The sequence below is a fragment of the Panthera onca genome, chromosome E2, assembly GCF_046562875.1.
Source record: "Panthera onca isolate mPanOnc1 chromosome E2, mPanOnc1 haplotype 2, whole genome shotgun sequence".
NCBI classification, from domain to species: domain Eukaryota; kingdom Metazoa; phylum Chordata; class Mammalia; order Carnivora; family Felidae; genus Panthera; species Panthera onca.
In genome coordinates, this window is record NC_138353.1 from 7,335,335 (window position 1) to 7,352,589 (window position 17,255).

At 54.0% G+C, this 17,255-nt stretch overlaps 3 protein-coding genes across 8 annotated transcripts; all 3 read left to right on the forward strand.

Annotated features, from left to right (window-relative positions):
- The first annotated feature begins 52 nt into the window (after window positions 1–52).
- Window positions 53–6,486, forward strand: LIM2 (lens intrinsic membrane protein 2). 2 transcript variants are annotated; one of them, XM_060651889.3, is made up of 5 exons: window positions 53–162; window positions 483–663; window positions 5,118–5,267; window positions 5,770–5,904; window positions 6,135–6,486. In XM_060651889.3, the coding sequence occupies exons 2-5, from the start codon at window positions 489–491 to the stop codon at window positions 6,194–6,196; spliced, it is 522 nt and encodes a 173-aa protein (XP_060507872.1). In that variant the 5' UTR covers window positions 53–162; window positions 483–488; the 3' UTR covers window positions 6,197–6,486. The 2 variants fall into 2 exon arrangements, with proteins under 2 accessions (XP_060507872.1, XP_081647595.1); XM_081791469.1 differs by lacking the exons at window positions 53–162; window positions 483–663 and adding an exon at window positions 4,764–4,998.
- Window positions 6,487–12,628: 6,142 nt separating this feature from the next.
- On the forward strand, window positions 12,629–14,258 carry NKG7 (natural killer cell granule protein 7). 2 transcript variants are annotated; one of them, XM_060651884.3, is made up of 4 exons: window positions 12,629–13,027; window positions 13,109–13,255; window positions 13,340–13,474; window positions 13,594–14,258. In XM_060651884.3, the coding sequence occupies exons 1-4, from the start codon at window positions 12,871–12,873 to the stop codon at window positions 13,812–13,814; spliced, it is 660 nt and encodes a 219-aa protein (XP_060507867.1). In that variant the 5' UTR covers window positions 12,629–12,870; the 3' UTR covers window positions 13,815–14,258. The 2 variants fall into 2 exon arrangements, with proteins under 2 accessions (XP_060507867.1, XP_060507868.1); XM_060651885.3 differs by having other exon boundaries at window positions 12,648–13,027; window positions 13,566–13,731.
- Window positions 14,259–14,294: 36 nt separating this feature from the next.
- CLDND2 (claudin domain containing 2) lies at window positions 14,295–16,985 on the forward strand. Of its 4 annotated transcripts, none has more exons than XM_060651887.3 (4): window positions 14,295–15,831; window positions 16,162–16,299; window positions 16,524–16,643; window positions 16,868–16,985. In XM_060651887.3, exons 1-4 carry the CDS (start codon window positions 15,663–15,665, stop codon window positions 16,939–16,941), a joined length of 501 nt encoding a protein of 166 aa, XP_060507870.1. In that variant the 5' UTR covers window positions 14,295–15,662; the 3' UTR covers window positions 16,942–16,985. The 4 variants fall into 4 exon arrangements, with proteins under 4 accessions (XP_060507870.1, XP_060507869.1, XP_078295527.1 ...); XM_060651886.3 differs by having other exon boundaries at window positions 14,295–15,426; window positions 15,650–15,831; window positions 16,524–16,985; XM_078439401.2 differs by having other exon boundaries at window positions 14,295–15,312; window positions 15,650–15,831; window positions 16,524–16,985.
- The last annotated feature ends 270 nt before the right edge of the window (window positions 16,986–17,255 follow it).

A 17,255-nucleotide genomic window follows, 5' to 3' on the forward strand; every position in this document is an offset into this window, starting at 1 on the left:
ACTTCTAGCTGCTGGAAGCTTCTGGGCCACGGGGCCATTGTGTGGGGAGGCTTAAGGGATTTGGGGGACCCAGGCAGCAGAGAAGCCAGCAACCTGGCTCGGCTCAGTCTGCACAGAAGGGCCGAGGCAGACAGAAGGCTTGTCACAGGCTCTGCCACTCAGGTAGGGACCAGGCATCAGACCTGTAGACCCCTCCTCCCCCAAGATCTAGGGGTCCATCCTCCAGCTCCTTCCTCTCCCAGGGGCCTCGTGGGGTCCCAGTCCCTAGCCCCCTCCTCACCTGGGATCTGGGAGTCCAGGCCTCCAGCCCCTCCTCCCGGGACCCAAGGGCCCAGCCCCCAGCTCCTTCCTCTCCCAGGGAACTGTTGTCCCAGCCCCTAGCCCCCTGGTCACCTGGGATCTGGGAGTCCAGGCCCCCAGTCCCTTCCTCTGCCAGGACGCAGGAGTCCAGCTCCTGACCCCACCTCTCGCCTTCTCCATAGATCACCATGTACAGCTTCATGGGTGGCGGCCTCTTCTGTGCCTGGGTGGGGACCATCCTCCTGGTGGTGGCCACAGCGACAGATCACTGGATGCAGTACCGGCTGTCCGGGTCCTTTGCCCACCAGGGCCTGTGGCGGTACTGTCTGGGCAACAAGTGCTACCTGCAGACAGAGAGCATCGGTAAGCCTCCGGGGCCGGGTCGCGGCCGTGCCTGGGGTCACAGGCCCTCTCGGGACAGGGGGCAGAGCCCCCCACAGGGCAGAACCAACCCACCTGTTTTGCAGGTGGAGAACTGTGTGGTTCAGAGAGGGAAAGGGACCAGCCAAAGATCACTCAGCATGGAAGGGGCAGAATTGGGATTTCAGTATTTTCTTCTAGTGCAGTTAGGAGATGTACGAGAAGTTAAATAGAGAGGTGGCATTTCCCGGCACGAAATAGATGTCAGGTACAGCACCTGGGGCTGAGGTTGTCAGAACAGCATTTTCTAAGTATCTACTGTGTATCAAGAACCAGGTTAGGGGAGCGCCTGGGTGGCTCAGCCGGTTGAGTATCCGACACTTGATTTGGGCTCAGGTCATGAACTCACGGTTCGTCAGTTCGAGCCCCGAGTCAGGCTCTGCACTGACAGCACAGAGCCTGCTTGGGATTCTCTTTCTCCCTCTTTCTCTGCCTCTCCCCTGCTCTCTCTCTCTCTCAAAAATAAATAAACGTTAAAAAAAAATAAAGCGTTCATTGTTAAAAAAAAAAAAAAGAACTAGGTTAGGTGCTATGGGATACAGAAGCAATATGGACCCTAAATTTGCTAAGTACTGGATGGTAGTTTTTAATACCTACTGTGTGCCAGGCTATGTAATATATATGCCTCTAAGTACATGCATATGTATATATGTGCGTGTATATGTGCATATTATAATATATATTGCAAAAATGGGGATAAGAAAAGCTCTTCCAGCCTAGGGTTCTTGAAAGCTATATTATAATCATATATATTATATATACAAAATAATGTTATATGATATACTATATATCTCTATTTTCTCTCTCCATATATATGTATACAAAATATATGTACATCCATGCACGTATACAAATGTATTTGGAGAGAGATGCTCGCATGTATTGTATGCTACTTTACATAATATATATTGTATAACATGCATTATATATTAACAAATTAATAATATATAATGTTACATATTTTATAAGTACCAAATACTAGTGGTAGTAGTAACAATGGCCAGTATTTATTGAATGTTGTTGTGTCCTACACGCTGTTCTAAATGCTTGACATGGATTAATGCCCTTTGGTCTCCCAACAACACTGAGGGTGACACTTCTGCAAAGAAGATATGAGATGCGCCCTCAGAAAACCAACCATTCTCTTTACGGGGCTTGAGCCCTTCCACCCGGATTTCAGCCACCCCGGCTCACTGAACCTGCCTAGGGGAGGCAGCCAGAGGCCCATTTTGCAGGAGGGGTAAACTGAAGCAGGAAGCAGGGGAAAGATTTGCCCCGGCCTCAGGCTCCAGAGCCGGGTCTGCCTCCTGACTTCACGCGCCCCTTTCATTCCTGGCGGTCTCCTTCATCACATGTCTACCATTTCTCCTGCTTCAGCCTGGGAAAGCCCCGGGGACAGCCCCCCCCCGCCCCCATCTTATCTGTGTTGGGGGTGGGGGAGAGGGAGGCACGACGGATCACATCGATAGATCGATAGATCGGTGCAGCTTCATCTGACCAACGCCGAAATCCTCAGGGACGTCCCTCACCCTGACTGATTGCCAGGGAGCTGTCCAAGCAGCTGGCTCGACTTGCACATCAACTGTAACTGGCTCGCCAAAATCAGAGCAGGGGACGCGAGCTTGCAAGGGGCCAAACCCAGCCACAGACGTGTGTGGCGGTTTGAAGGTTTCTGAAGCGTCTGCCAGGATTTTTTTTTTTTTTAAACTTAAAAAACATTGTTTTTGAGTATTTATTTTTGACACACACACACACACACACATACACACACACACACGTAGAGAGCGAGCAGGGGAGGGGCAGAGAGAGAGGGAGACACAGAATCCGAAGCAGGTTCCAAGCTCTGAGCTGTCAGCACAGAGCCGGGGGCGGGGCTGAACTCATGACCTGAGCGGGTTAACCGACTGAGCCACCCAGGCGCCCCCGCGTCTGCCAGGATTTAAAAATTTGGAGATTTGGGCGCCCCCAGTCCTCCAGGCTTTTATTTTAATTAAAAAACAAAAGTTTATTTACTTATTTTTGAAAGAATGAGAGCTAGCACGTGAGCGGGGGCGGGGCGGAGAGCGAGACGGAGACAGAGAATCCCAAGCAGACTCTTCAAGCTCTCAGCATAGAGCCCCGTGCGGGGCTCGAACCCAGGAACCGTGAGATCATGACCTGACCCTTCAGGGACCGAGCCACCCAGGTGCCTCCGGACTTTAAAATACCCAGCGGCATCTGTAACTTCCTGGGGCTGCCATTACAAAGGACCACAGACTGGGGCGCCTGGGTGGCGCAGTCGGTTAGGCGTCCGACTTCAGCCAGGTCACGATCTCGCGGTCCGTGAGTTCGAGCCCCGCGTCAGGCTCTGGGCTGATGGCTCGGAGCCTGGAGCCTGTTTCCGATTCTGTGTCTCCCTCTCTCTCTGCCCCTCCCCCGTTCATGCTCTGTCTCTCTCTGTCCCAAAAAAAAAAAAAAAAAAAAAAAAAGTTGAAAAAAAAAAAAACAAAGGACCACAGATTGAGTGGCTTAAGCAACAGAAATATACTGTCTCACGGCTCTAGAGGCTGGAAGTCTAATATCAAGGTGTCAGTAGAAGCGGGTCCTTCCGAGGCTGTGAGGGAGAATCTGTTGCCTGCCTCTCTCTCCCGGCTTTTGCTGGTCATCTGGCAGTCTTTGGCATTCCTTGGCGTGTCCATGCATCATCAGGATCTCTGCCCTCACCTTCACACGGTGCCCCCTGCATGTCTGTCTTCCTCCAAACCTCCCCGTTTTAAGAGGCTACAAGTCATTTTGCATTAGGAATCCACTCTACTCCGGTATGACCTCATCTTCACTAATTACACCTGCAATGACCCTATTTCCAAATAAGGTCATATTCTGGGGGCGGTTAGAGGTTCAACACATGAATTTGAAAGTTTGGGGAGAGACCCGAATGGACCCCACACAGCATCCATGGAGAAACAGCCAGCCGTTTTTCTTGGTGGCGTTCGCACAAGACAAAAAGACTGCATTCTGCAAAGACCCGGACTTTGTACTTTTCGATGGCGGGATCCAAGCTCTGCCCCGGGAGCACAGGTGTTTTCCGTGCTCCCAGAGACAGAAGAGGCAAGCAGTTAAGAGCAAGGGCTTTGGTGCCTGGGTTTCAAGGCCAGTCCTACTGCTAATTATGGGACTCTGGGCACGTCGCTGTACCTCCGAGCCTTGGTTCCTTCACCTGAGAAATGGGGATAAAAATAGAACGTCCAGCTTAGGGAGGGAACCAATAGACTCATGCATGGAATGCATGCCCGGCACGCACTTGGCAGTTGCTAAGTGGAGAATGAGATCATAACTGTTATTGCCAGGGCATGTCCTAAAGGGCCAGCGCAGAGCCAGGAACCAAAGAAGAATAGTGCTCAGTGCCCCACATTCATTCGTTCAGCGGGTGCGAGGGGTGTTGCGGTGAATGAGAAAGCAAGACCTTTGTCCTCAGGTAACTGAGAAACCAGCAGGGAGACACAGATATAAACAAGTTAAAGAATAAATAGACAGGGGCATCTGGGTGGCTCAGTCGGTTGGGCGTCCGACTTTGGCTCAGGTCGTGGTCTCGCGGTTCGTGAGTTCGAGCCCCGCGTCGGGCTCTGTGCCGACAGCTCGGAGCCTGAAGCCTGCTTCAGATTCTGTGTCTCCCCCTCTTTCTGCTCGTGCTCTGTCTCTCTCTGTCTCTCAATTATAAATAAATGTTAACAAAATAAAAATAAATAGACCATTTTCTTTTTCTTTAAAGTTTATTTATTTGAGAGAGAGAGAGAGAGGGAGGGAGGGAGGGAGGGAGGAGGGGGAGGGGCGGACAGAGATTCCCAAGCAGACTCCCCAAGGTCAGTACAGACACTCTTGCAGGACTTGAACCCACGAACCGTGAGGTCATGACCTGAGCTGAAACCAAGAGTGGGACGCTCAACTGACTGAGCCACCCGGTGCCCCTAAACAGGCCACTTTCAGATATGGGCAAGTGGTGTTAAGGAAATGAAAGAGAGCGATAGGAGGGAGGACAGGAAGTGATCATCAGGAGGGGAGTGGCTTTCATTCGTTCTTGTATGTTCATTCATCCACCCAGTGAACGTTGTGCTGGGGGTATTTGTGATATAGAATCCTATCCTCAGGGAACCATCGTGCTGGAAGGGGAAACAGCCTGGAGCGGGGAAGGATGTTGCCCGAGGGCTGAAAGGGTGCTTCCTAGAGGGGATTTGGGAGCTGGGCTGTGGAGGACCAATGGGAGTTTGCCAGGTGAAGAGGACAGTGTTTGTTTGCAAAGAGGTACAGGATGAGCTGGGTCAGGGATGTGGAGAGAGGCAAGGCCTTCAGGCCTCAGAGGCAGCCCCGTTCACCGCTGAAGGCGGGGGTGGCAGGGGAGTGACCTTCTGGTGCTACCACAGCTTACTGGAATGCCACCCGGGCCTTCATGATCCTGTCGTCCCTGTGCGCCACCTCGGGCATCATCATGGGTATCCTGGCCTTTGCTCAGCAGCCCGCCTTCACACGCCTCTCCCGGCCCTTCTCCGCGGGCATCCTGTTTTTCGCCTCCAGTGAGTGGCCCCCCCTTCACCCCCCCCACCCCCGCCGTCCCCTTCCCCACTCCCACCCACTCCCACTTCCTGCCTGTTCCGTCCCGAACTCCACTCTCATCCGGGGTTCCACGCCCATCCTAGTCCCACCCTGGCCCCAACCCCAACTCCTGGTCTTTCTGGTGACCAGTTCCTACCTAGGGTCATCTCAGCTCATCAACATAATTTCGTGTTGACCGGAAAGGCTCAGCAAGAACAAAGACACTCCTATTACCCAGAAAGTTCCAAGGATTTAGCGTCTCCCTTCCAGGAACCAGAGCCCCAGACCAGCCCAGGCAAATTCTTTATTGCACAGCACAGCCCTGGCCCATCCTCGTCCCAAACCTACTCCCCTCACATACTTACCTTTTTCCTTTCCCACCCCCACCCGGCCCTCCCCCTTCCTCAATCTCATTCCCACCCTCCCCTGCAAACCCTACCCCACCCCTTTTCCCTCCCCCCTCCCCCCACCTTCTCTCCCTAGCCTTTTTTGTCCTGTTGGCCTTGGCCATTTACACTGGAGTCACTGTCAGCTTCCTCGGTCGCCGCTTCGGGGACTGGCGTTTTTCCTGGTCTTACATCCTGGGCTGGGTGGCCTTGCTCATGACCTTCTTCGCAGGTAAGGGGGCTTGGGGGTGGCAAGGTCAGTATCCGTGGCAGAGTGGGCGGCACTCTAGAGAGCGAGATGATGGGGTGTCCCACACGGGCCTCCCAGCACAGCACGGAGCCAGAAGGCAGACTTCAGGTCTGCAGACACGCAGGGAGGAAGAGAGTGCTGTGTTGGGGTCTTGGGTTGGGAGCCCAGCCTAGAAGGACTTGGGGGGTCAACTGGGATCTCTTCTGACACAGGGATTTTCTACATGTGTGCCTACCGGATGCACGAATGTCGGCGCCTGTCTGCTCCCCGCTGAGCCCAATGTACCCCGACTTCATCTGGAAGTGAAAATAGGGCCGCTGAAAAAGAGGGGGAGGGTCTAGAGGCTACAATCCTGGTTCCTTGTGGGCAGGAGGGGGCCCAGTCCTGGACTCTGGGTGGGGGGGGCCTCTGATTTCTGCATCCCAAGGGGGAAGGAGGAAGAGTGGGGCCTGGTGGGAGGCAGTTGAGAAGACCCGAGGTCCAGCCCATGATGGGGGGTGTTAGAGAAATGGAATCTCCATTAGAGCGACTTTTTGAGAGTCTAATAAAACTGATGTGAAACGACTGACGTGTGGTTCCTGAGGGGTTGGGGTGGTGACAGGTGTGAGCGGTGGATGGGGTGGGGGTAATTGTACTACTGCGGCCTAACCCACTCAGTTTGTGTGGGGACAGGGACAGACATCAGCCACACAGTCCCCACCCAGGTGTTAACTACCCTTCAACTTCTAGGAAACTGATGTGTCGGGGCCAATTCTGACAGCAATTCTGCTGTGTGTGTGTGTGTGTGTGTGTGTGTGTGTGTTTAATGTTTATTTAGAGAGACAGAGCGTGCGCACAAACTGGGAAGGGGCAGAGAGAGAGGGAGACAGAGCATCTGAAGCAGGCTCCATGCTGACAGCACAGAGCCCAATGCGGGGCTTGAACCCACAAACCGCAAGATCGTGACCTGAGCTGAAGTTGGACACTTAAACGACTGAGCCCCGGGCGCTTTTTATCCCACATCGCCAAGTAACTCACTTCTGACACTGTCTGGTGGAGGTAGCATCAGATCCCTCAGGTGAAGGGCTCAGTCCTACAGACCAGCCCCCCGGCCCTGCCTCATGCTGTCACAAGTGCAGGGGGTCACCCAGGCTTCTGGTCGACCAGCAGTAGAGTGGAGTTTCCCCCCACTATCCTGGGGTTTGGTTAATTTGCCAGAGCGGCTCACAGAACTCAGAGAGACATTTTACTTACCAGATCACCAGTTTACTATCAGAGGGTATAACTCAGGGACAGCCAGACAGAAGGCATGCACAGGGCAAGGTGTGGGGAAAGGGCATGCTCTCCAGGGGGCCACCCTCCCCATTATCCATGCGATCACCGACCTAGACGCCCTCTGAACCCAGTCCTCTTGGGTTTTTCTGGCGACTTCATTGCACAGGCGTCATCACTGACCACTGGTGATTCTCAGTCTCCAGCCCCTCCCTCCCCAGGTTGGGGGCAGGGGCTGAAACTTCCAACCATCTAGTCACGTGGTTGGTTCCCCTGACAACCTGCCCCTACCCTCCGGTGCTTTCTGTGAGTCGCCGCATTAGCGTAACAAATACACCTTCAAGGCTCTCCTCACCTATGAAATTCCAAGGCTTTTAGGAGCTTTGTGCCAGGAACGGGACGAAGACCAACTATGTACACGTTTCTTATTATGAATTAGCAAAGCGGTGCGAAAACAGGATAAATGAAAAGATCTGTACAGAAAAACCACCTCGCTGTCCGCTCACACCATCTCCACGGAGCTCTCCTAGACGCCCCTCCCCTCCCCTCCCCGTGTGGGTCCCTCCAGTGGAAACACCCCATCTCCGATGGGTACCCCCTCCTGCACCTGCCTGTTCACACACCATTCATGACCTTGATCTTCTCATTCATTCACTCATTACCTCATTCAAGAAGCTGATGCCTATTGCCATGAGATTTACGGATATCTATCATAAAATAATAAGACTCTTTAGCAAGGCCGGTACTAATGATAAGAATATTAATTAGAGCCTATGCTCAAACTGTCATGTTAATAGAGGCTTGCTCCTTGGAAATATTTATTGGGCCCTCCACAAATAACAATAGTACCGTATTTATAGAGGCTTGCTCTGATAATAATGGCAATTGAGGCCATCTCTAATAATAATTTATTGAGGCCTATTTAAGTGGACACATTTACTGAGGCTTATGCCAGTAGTCATATTTATAGGTGTTTTTTTTTTTTGTTTTTTTTTTTCTGGCAATACTAATGATGTTGTAACTCCAGACTCCTCTCTAATATCCACTTGAAAGGAAGAGGCATCGCAGATCTGGAATCTCACATATCCTGGTCTCTCCCGCGTCCCTAACGGCCTCCCCATCTTGCTCCATTGTCATCCATCTCTTCTAGCCAAGAATGTTGGGATCATTCTCAGATGCTTTGTTTCGTCCCACACCCCATGTCTGATTCGTCAGCAGGTAGCCTTGGCTGTACCTTAAAAGCGTGTCCAGAATTTGACTCCTTGCTCATCCAGTCGCCCTGCTGATCTGGCCTCACCTGGCTTAGGGCCACAGTCCCTCAAACAGCTCTATCAGTGCCCCTACCCATGGCCTGTCCACTGTGGTCCTTTCTCTACGCAGCATTAAAAAAAAAATTTTTTTTTTCAGTTTATTTATTTTGAAAGAGAGAGAGAGAGAAAGAGAGAGAGCATGCAAGCAGGGTGGGGGCAAAGAGAGAGGGAGAGAGAATCCCAAACAGACTCTGCATTGACAGTATGAAGCCCGATGTGGGTCTCGAGCTCACAAACCTTGAGATCATGGCCTGAGCTGAAATCAAGGGCCGGATGCCTGACTGAGCTACCCAGTTGCCCCTCTACACAGCATTTAGAGGGATTTTTGTGAAAGCATGATTCAAATCACGTTATCCTCTCAATCGCCTCCCGACCCCCCCCCCACCCCCCGCCCAGGTGGCTCCCAGTTCAGATGAACAGCTAGCCGGTCAAGGTCATACAAGGTGCCACATTTTCCAGACCCTGCCACCTCTTTGACTTAATCCTCCTTCCCTCACTACACTGACAGCATGGAACCTGTTTGGGATTCTCTCTCTCTCTCTCTCTCTCTCTCTCTCTCTCTCCCTCTGCCCCTTCCCTGCTTGTGTGCATGTGAGCGCTCACGCTCTCTTTTCTCAAAATAAATATTAAAAAAATAATAAAATAAAGGGAAAGAGCACATAACCCATTTGTAAATTATAGGCTACACAACTGGAAAGCATTACTTTTCCATGGATAATATACACAACACATGTATTGCCTCCTTTACATATGGTAGCAGGTATTTTTTTTTTTTAATTTTTAAAATTTATTTATTTTTGAGAATGAGAGAGACAGAGCACGAGCAGGGGAGGGGCAGAGAGAGAGGGAGACACAGAATCTGAAGCAGGCTCCAGGCTCTGAGCTGTCAGCACAGAGCCCCATGTGGGGCTTGAACCCACGAACTGTAAGATCATGACCTGAGCTGAAGTCAGACGCTCAACTGACTGAGCCCCCCCCCCAGGCGCTCCTGGTAGCAGATATTTTTATTACTTTTTTTTAAAGTTTACTTATTTTGAGAGACAGAGAGAGAGAGAGAGAGAGAGAGAGAATCCCAAGCTGGCTCCATGCCATCAATGCAGAGCCAGACATAGGGCTAGATCTCATGAACCCGTGAAATCATGACCTGAGTGAAATGAAGAGTCAGACACTTAACCAACTGAGCCACCCAAGTGTGCCAAGATTTGTATTTTTTATTTCTTTATTTTTTATTTTTTAAAGTAATCTCTACCTACGGTGTGGGGCTTGAACTTGTAACCCCAAGATCAAGAGTTGCATGCCCTTCGGACTGAGCCAGCCAGGAGCCCTTCAGCTCACTATTTTTAGCTGACAGTTTCCATCTAACATTCTTTATTTTTTACATCAGAGTGGATACATTAAGCTAGATTCTACTCGGCAAGGAGACTAACAGACTTAGTACCTTTTTATCATCATAATAGACTGCATTAAATATTATTAATAGAGTAGGCCTCAGTAGAAATGAGGGCATCTTCCATAATAACCGTTTATAAACAGCATTCACTTCTTTACTACAGTGTAGGTTCAGTGAGAGTGAGGGTCTCATGTGCCTTCTACACCAGTGTTTCCCCGGAGCCTGGCATACTGCCTGACCTATAAGAGGCACTGGTTGGATTATCTCCAGAAGCCTCCTATGGGCCAGGCCCTTTGCTGGGCCCTGGGGGCCCCCAAATTAATCAGGCCTCGTTCCTGCCTTGGAGTTCTTGACGTCTGAGCATGTGTGGAAAGTGGTGGAAGGAGAGACACTTTGGATCACGCCAAGTAAAGGTGGTCCTGGGAGATAATAATTGGGCTAGGGGTGTGGGAATAGCATCCCGGAATGAGGGTGGAGGCTTGGGATTGGAGGACCTCAGCTCTGAAGACAGGACCAATAGAATAGAAAGACCAGGTGTCTAGGTGATCCAGGTGGGCCCGAGGACTGGGCAGAGTTTCTGCAGGATGGAGCCTCAGAAGGAATTCCCTGGGGCTGGGAGAGGCTGGAGAAAGTTAGAAGGGACTGGGGTGACCTGGAAACACTGGTGGCACTTGGGCAAGACTGGTAGAGACCCAAGGAGACCAAACACTGGGACAGTGTCAGGGAGCCAGGGACCTGAGGTCTTGGGAAAAGCTTCAACACACACATCTTGTCAAGAAAAAGGATGGAGGTTCTGGAGGGCAATTCCATTTTCAACGTCACCTCAGCTGATTCAGGCTCTCCTGGAGGCTGTAGTCTGTCCTTATTGGCTTGAGGGGCATGTGCTGGAGGGCACCAAGAATCTGGGCCCAAAGACAGCCTTTGATGCCAACAACTGCAGAAGCCTGCTGGAGCCTGGTGTGGCCACGTGTGTGTGCACACGCGCGTGCCTGTGCCTGTGTGTGCATGTGCCATGGTAAGGGTGGGACTCAGGGAGATGAAGCAGGAGGGGTGTCTGGTTGGTTCAGTTGGGAGAGCATGTGACTCTTGATCTTGAGAACGTGAGTTTGAGCCCCAAGTTGGGTTAGACATTAAATCAATAAACTTAAAAAAAAAAAGAGATGAACCAGGGTTAAAGGCTTGAGACTGGAGGTGGAATGTAAATGAAAATGAGTGGGATTGAGGTAGGATTTATAGGACTTGGGGTGGAGTAGGAGGAAGAGGGGCGTGGGGCCAGAAATATGATCTGGCATGGGGATGGGAGTGAGGATAAGGTTAAGTCTCAAGATGAGGATGGGTTTGAGTTGGGGGTTGAGCTTGGGTTTGGAGATGGGGTTGGGGTTGAGTTTGGAGCTGGGTTTGTGAGTAAGAGGATGGAGGTTAGGTCAGGTGGCAGGACAGGGTTAAGGAGTAGGTTGTGCTTGTGCTTGGGGATGGGACTGACCTTAGCGTTGGTGTTGGTGATGAAAGTGGGGTCTGGTTTAGGAATTGAGGTGGAGTTGAGTTTGTTAGAGCTGGGTAGAGCTGGGTTATAAATGGGGCTGGGTTTGGGATTAGGGATGAAGTTATGGATTGGGTTGAGTTGGGGTCAGGTTTGGGAATGAGAATAAGGTTGGGTTGGAGAATAAGGATGGAGTTAAGGATGGGGTTGGGTTTGAAATGGGGTAGAGACTGCAGATGGGCTCTGTGATCTGACACCTCCTTCGTCACACCTCCACGGCCCAGACTTCCTGAAGCCTGTCTGTTGCTCTCCGCTAGAGCTACATCCACCGCCATTTTTGTGTCGGCGCCCTGCTGCTTATGATCTGAATCTCTCTCTGGGAGCCTGCCCTTCTGAGCATGTTCTCAGGAGTGGCCAGCTATCTCAGTGGTGAGGGTCTGGGTGAAGGATGGGGGTTTGCAAACTGGAGTCTCCGATAATGGAAGAGGACCTGGGCTCTTGAGTCACTGTGTTGTGGGGCTGCTGGCTCAAAGTCATCTTCATGACAGAGGTCCTCTTCTAGGCCATTCCCCGGTTCATAGAGGTCAAGTGTGCCTGAGCCTTCTACCTGGGCTGCCACACCTTCACCTGACACTTGCTCATCTGTGAGGCATTACCTAGGACCTGGTATTGGTATGGGCGGAGGGGGCTTGCTCTTGGAGGGTGGGAGGGTCCTGTGCCCCTGCCCCTGCCACTCAGGCACCCTGATGAAGGCCACTGGACTGGAGGCCCTGCTCAAAGCAGAGCTGTGTGTGAACTCTTCTTACCAGATAAGGATGTGGGCATGTCTTCCTCCCCACAAACTTTTAGAATTGTGATTCTCCACCCTCTGCTTGCCTTGGGTATAAGCTCCAAGCCATCGATCCAGGAATCTGAGCCCCTGCCTGCCTGCCTCTTCCTCGAGACCTGAGTCCAGCCCTCCAGACCTTTTGCCCCCTCAGCCCCAAGTATCTTGGCCTCCGGCCCCCTCTTTCTGCAGAGACGCCAAAGTCGGGGCCCCTCTCTTCCAGGATGGAAGGTTGCAGAACCCACAGGAAAGCATGACACAACCCTCAACTGTCCCCTCTGGCCACATCCCCCATTTAACTCACACCCTGGCCTCACTTGCCACCTCCCACCTTGAGGCCCCCAAGCCTCTCACACCTCTTCCAGGAAGCATCCTCTGATGTTAAGGGCTCTAAAGGTGGGAGGTACAGAACCTAAAACAGACAGGCAAGTTCTGAACCACCCCTCAAACCACTGATGAGATGACACTCTCCACCACACACTATGAGGGGACTTGAATCTCCTTGGGGGGAGGGCATTGTCAGGGTAACCAGGAAGGGAGGGCTTACTGCAAGAGTCAACTACCGGGAAGTGCAGGAGACCACACCAGCCTGGTTTCAAAGGCTTAAAGGCTTCTCTTTCTGGAGCTCAGAGGACCCACGATCACCAGCTTCTTCATCTCCCAGGCCCCAGACACCCAACTGCTCATCTCCATGGAGCTCTGTCGGTCCTTGGCCTTATTCACTGGCTGCCTGGGCCTGGTGTCTATCCTGATCGCTCTGAGCACGGATTTCTGGTTCGTGGCCATGGGGCCTAACTTTTCACTTCACTCGGGCCTCTGGCCAGAGGGGTTTCACAATATGGTGGCAGGTAAGGGATGGCAGTCTCTTTTGGTGGGGGGGGAGAGGGGCTGCGTGAGGGGCAGGCACCCAAATCTTCTCTCTTGCACAGCCTACATCCACGTGACACAGAGCTTCAGCATTCTGGCCGCCCTGTGTGGCCTGGTGTCGGTGATCCTCATGGTCCTGTCCTACATCCCCTCACTGTCCATTCCAGGCCGCGGGCCCCTTGCCTCCTCTGTCACAGCCTTTGTTGCAGGTAGATTCCAGGCTGTACCTGGGGACTGGGGACTGGTGAGTTCCCACAGAGGTGCTGAGCAGTCTCTTCTGTCTTCATCCTCAGCCATCTTCGTGATGGTGGCCATGGTCGTCTACACCAGTGAGCGGTGGAACCAGTCCCAACACCCCCAGATCCAGTCCTTCTTCTCCTGGTCCTTCTACCTGGGCTGGGTTTCGATGATTCTCTTGCTCTGTGCAGGTAACTGCTGCTCCAGGAACTGGAGAGGCCGGCTGGGGGGCCTCTGAGAGAGCAGGGTGGGGCAGGTGTTAACCTCTCTCTGTCACCCCAGGTAGCCTGAGTCTGGGTGCTCATTGCAGTGCCCCCCGGCCTGGCTATGACACCTTGTGAGCGAGAGAGGCGACAACAGCAAGATGAGGCGCTCTTCTCTGAAGACACCATCAGGAGCCTCAGGCCCCCGCAGCCCCCCCTCCGGCCCTTACCCCCAGCCCTCCCCCAACCCCTTCATTTGCTTCTTTACCCATTCAACAAACATTTGCTGGGATCTGGTAATTCTGGGATTAATTCCTTCATGACATAAGCTGAGGGCAAGCCAGCTCCATGCTGGGTGACAGAAAGGACTCAGAGCCCTTACCTGTCATCCGTCTGCTACCAGCCGGTATAGGGGCCACTGTGGCCCCATGTCAGCTCCCTTCTCCAGGCCTTGCCTTTCTCCCTGTTTCCATCTCAAGACCCTGTCCTTTGTCTTTCCCACATTAGTGCTCTTTCCTTCTTACTCCCTGATTTTGCCACCCCTGTCTTCCCTATGGTCCTCCTTGCTCATTTCATTCACTCATTCATTCATTCATTCACTCCTTCAGCTGGCTTCTCCTGAGTTCATCCTTTCTGTTGGGTCTCCCTGGGGATGCTGATGGGAACCTGAGACCTGGGCCTTGCCCACTGGGGGCTGCAAGTCCGGTGGGGGAATTGAGATGGCAGGGCAGAGCCTGGGATGGTGGGGAGAAAGGCCGCGTCAGGCGGTGGTGGGGGGAGGTGAGCTTTCTGGGGAGAGGGTGTTTAGGGGTTTCTCGAGGGCCAAGGCAAAGTCATCCGGGCAGTGGGGCCCAAAGGTGTGGAGAGGCTGGAGGTTTTCAGGGGATGGAGAACAGTGCTCTGTGGCAGAATGTGGAATGCAGAGGCCATTGGGGTGTGAGGGTGGAGAGGTGGGTGAGAGCCAGGCCCCTAAGGCCACAGTGACTCTCTCTTGAGAGCAATGGGGGGCTAGAAGAAGGTTGTGAGGCGGGGAGGGACAGCACCAGCTGCAGGTGCCCTATAGACCCCTCTGGGATATGCAGGGAGGTCAGAAAGGACAAAGGAGCTCGGCAATGCAATGGGTATGACTGGGACCGGGGCATGAGACGGAAAAGAGGGAAGGGGCCAGAAAGATTCAGGGGCCAGAAGGAACGGGACACAGGGATCCAAGGGCTTTGTGGAGTGATGGGCAGGAGGGGGCCAGGTTAGTGCCCAGGGTTCTGGTGCAACCAACTTGGGTGGGATGGTAGGGTCATCCCTGTTTTGGTGGGAGATGTTGAGCTCAGTTGGGATGTGGTTGGCAGGGGTCTGGGACAGAGAAGTGGGCTGGAGATGGTTTGGGTTGCTATCAGAGAATCAGTGGCCGAGGGAGCCGTGGCTTCGAGGAAACTCATCGGGTAAGAAGGTGCAGGGTGGAGATTCCAGGAAAACCAGCCCTGGGAAGTGGAGGGAAGATCAAGAACAGGAGCCTGCATGGGGGTCTGAGAGGGCACAGCCAGAGAGTTGGGGGCCTGGAGAGCTTCTGGGGTCAAGGGAAGAATTTTCAGAAGGATATGGTCTATCGTGTCATGGCCATCTGACTCTGAGCTGTCACTTTGTTAGAAAAGCTGTGTGTATGTGGGTTTATGTGTGTGTGGGGGTGTGGGTGGGTGGTTGTCTCTTTAAGTGGCTGATGGGAGAGGGGGTTCTGGAACTCCTCCTGCCTCACAGAGACCCAGTCTCCCTTCCCCCACACCTCTGGACTCTGTGTCTAAGAAGCCCCCCTGAGCTGGGTGTCAGTCATTTAGGTGGGTGTGTGCATGGGGGTTGGGGGAGGGCACTGGACAGGTTACAGGCACACTCCACTGAAGAATGGAGATCTTTGAAAGACAGAGAGGTCCTTAAGCTGTGACTCCCTGTGGGTAAGGTCTCAAAGCGCCCAATAGTAGCAGTAGGACATGGGGGAGAAGGAGGTCTTGGGTTTGGGAAGGGCCTGAGGGAGGGGTCCCCAGACAGGGGCGCTGGGATGAAGTCTGGGATATGTAGGGACATGTGTGTGTGGGTCTCAAGGGCTTGAAAGAGCTGAGACAGGGGCCTGGGGGCGGGAGGGCTGTTGGCCAATCTTGCGTGTGTGACCCTCCGCAGCAGCCTCCCTGGCATGGGGGTGAAGCGGCGCCTTCAGAGCGGGGGCACCTTGCTGGGCTTCTTGGCCCAAATCCTCACGATTCTCTCCACTGCCACCAACTACTGGATCCGCTACCCAGGGGGCCACAGTGGCCTGTGGCAGGAGTGTAATGGCGGCATCTGCTCCAACATCCCCTGCCAGAGTGAGGCCCCGCCCGCCCAGATGTCCCCCACTGGACAGACAGCACCCCCCCCCCCCCGGCACTGAGCCCAGCTGGCCCCCTCGCCTCACACAACAGCTGGGCACATCCTGCGGCGCCCCCACCCTCACCCCTTCCTCTCCAGTCTCAGATCCACCTGCTCCTCCGCGACAAAGACTACCACGAACCCCCACTTTGGGATCTGCTTCCCTGTTGGGACCTTAACCGCCCCTCATGAAGCAACTTGCGAGTCCCTATCCAAACTAGACCGGCGGGTGGGGGTGGTGGCCCGGGGCGGCACCGGCGCGCGGCTGAGGCGGCCGCTCCCCCCAGCCATGCTGGCGGTGGCGGGCGCGTGCATGGTGCTGGCGGCGTGCTCCGCCGTCGTGGGTTTGGTGATGGGGCTGCGGATTCTGTACCACGAGGGTGACTCGCGGGGCCAGACTATGAGCGGCACCTTCTTCCTCTGCGGTGAGATGGTAGCGGGCCCCCAGGCATAGGGCGGGCTTGGGAGTTGCGGGGGACAGGGGCCCAGGGTCTCGCACTTGGAGGCGCTCGGAAGGGAATGAGGGGAGGGGCCGGAGACCCAGAGGAGGGCGTGGCTGGGAGGAGGGGCGTGGCCTGGGCGACGGGCGCGGTCTAGGGGCGCCTCGGCTCTGCGCCCTGGCTATGCTCACCCAGGGCGCGGGGCCCAGGGCTGCTGCTGCTGATCGCCCTGACAGGCTACACCGTCAAGAACGCGTGGAAAAACGACGTCTTCTTCTCATGGTCCTATTTTTCGGGGTGGCTGGCTTTACCCTTCTCTATTCTCGCGGGTAACCTGGACAGCGGGAAGAGGGTGGAGGAGACTGCCCTGAGCACCCCCCTCCCCACAGACTCCCCGTCGCCCTCCCAGGGACTCCCCAGCACACTCCGCTCCCGACTCCCGCACACCCGGCAGGATCGCCCTTAGAGCTCCGAACCCCCGTCCCAGGGAGCTCCCGGTCATCCGCCCCAGGACCCACCGTCCCCCACCCGCCCTCCGCTCCTCTCCCGCCAGGCTTCTGCTTTCTGCTGGCGGACATGATCGTGCAGAGCACGGACGCCATCAGCGGATTCCCCGTGTGCTTGTGACCGCAGCCTGCCTGGGGCAGAATAAAGGAACGGCTTTCACCGCCGCGGCTCGTGTGCCTTTCTGGGGGACACGAACGCACGTGGGAACATGGATATGAAGAGCACGGGGGACCGGGACACGGGGATCCCTGGGGGCTCAGGGAGGACATAAGCACATGAACCTACAGGGAACGTGGAACATGGGGACACGAGCTTGGAGAGGACAAGGCACACGGACTGGGAGGGGGAACGGGAATCAGGGGTAGTGGGGTCAGGAGCGCACAAGGTCGTTTGGAGGGGATGTAGGGACTTGCAGGGAAAACGAGTATAGGGGA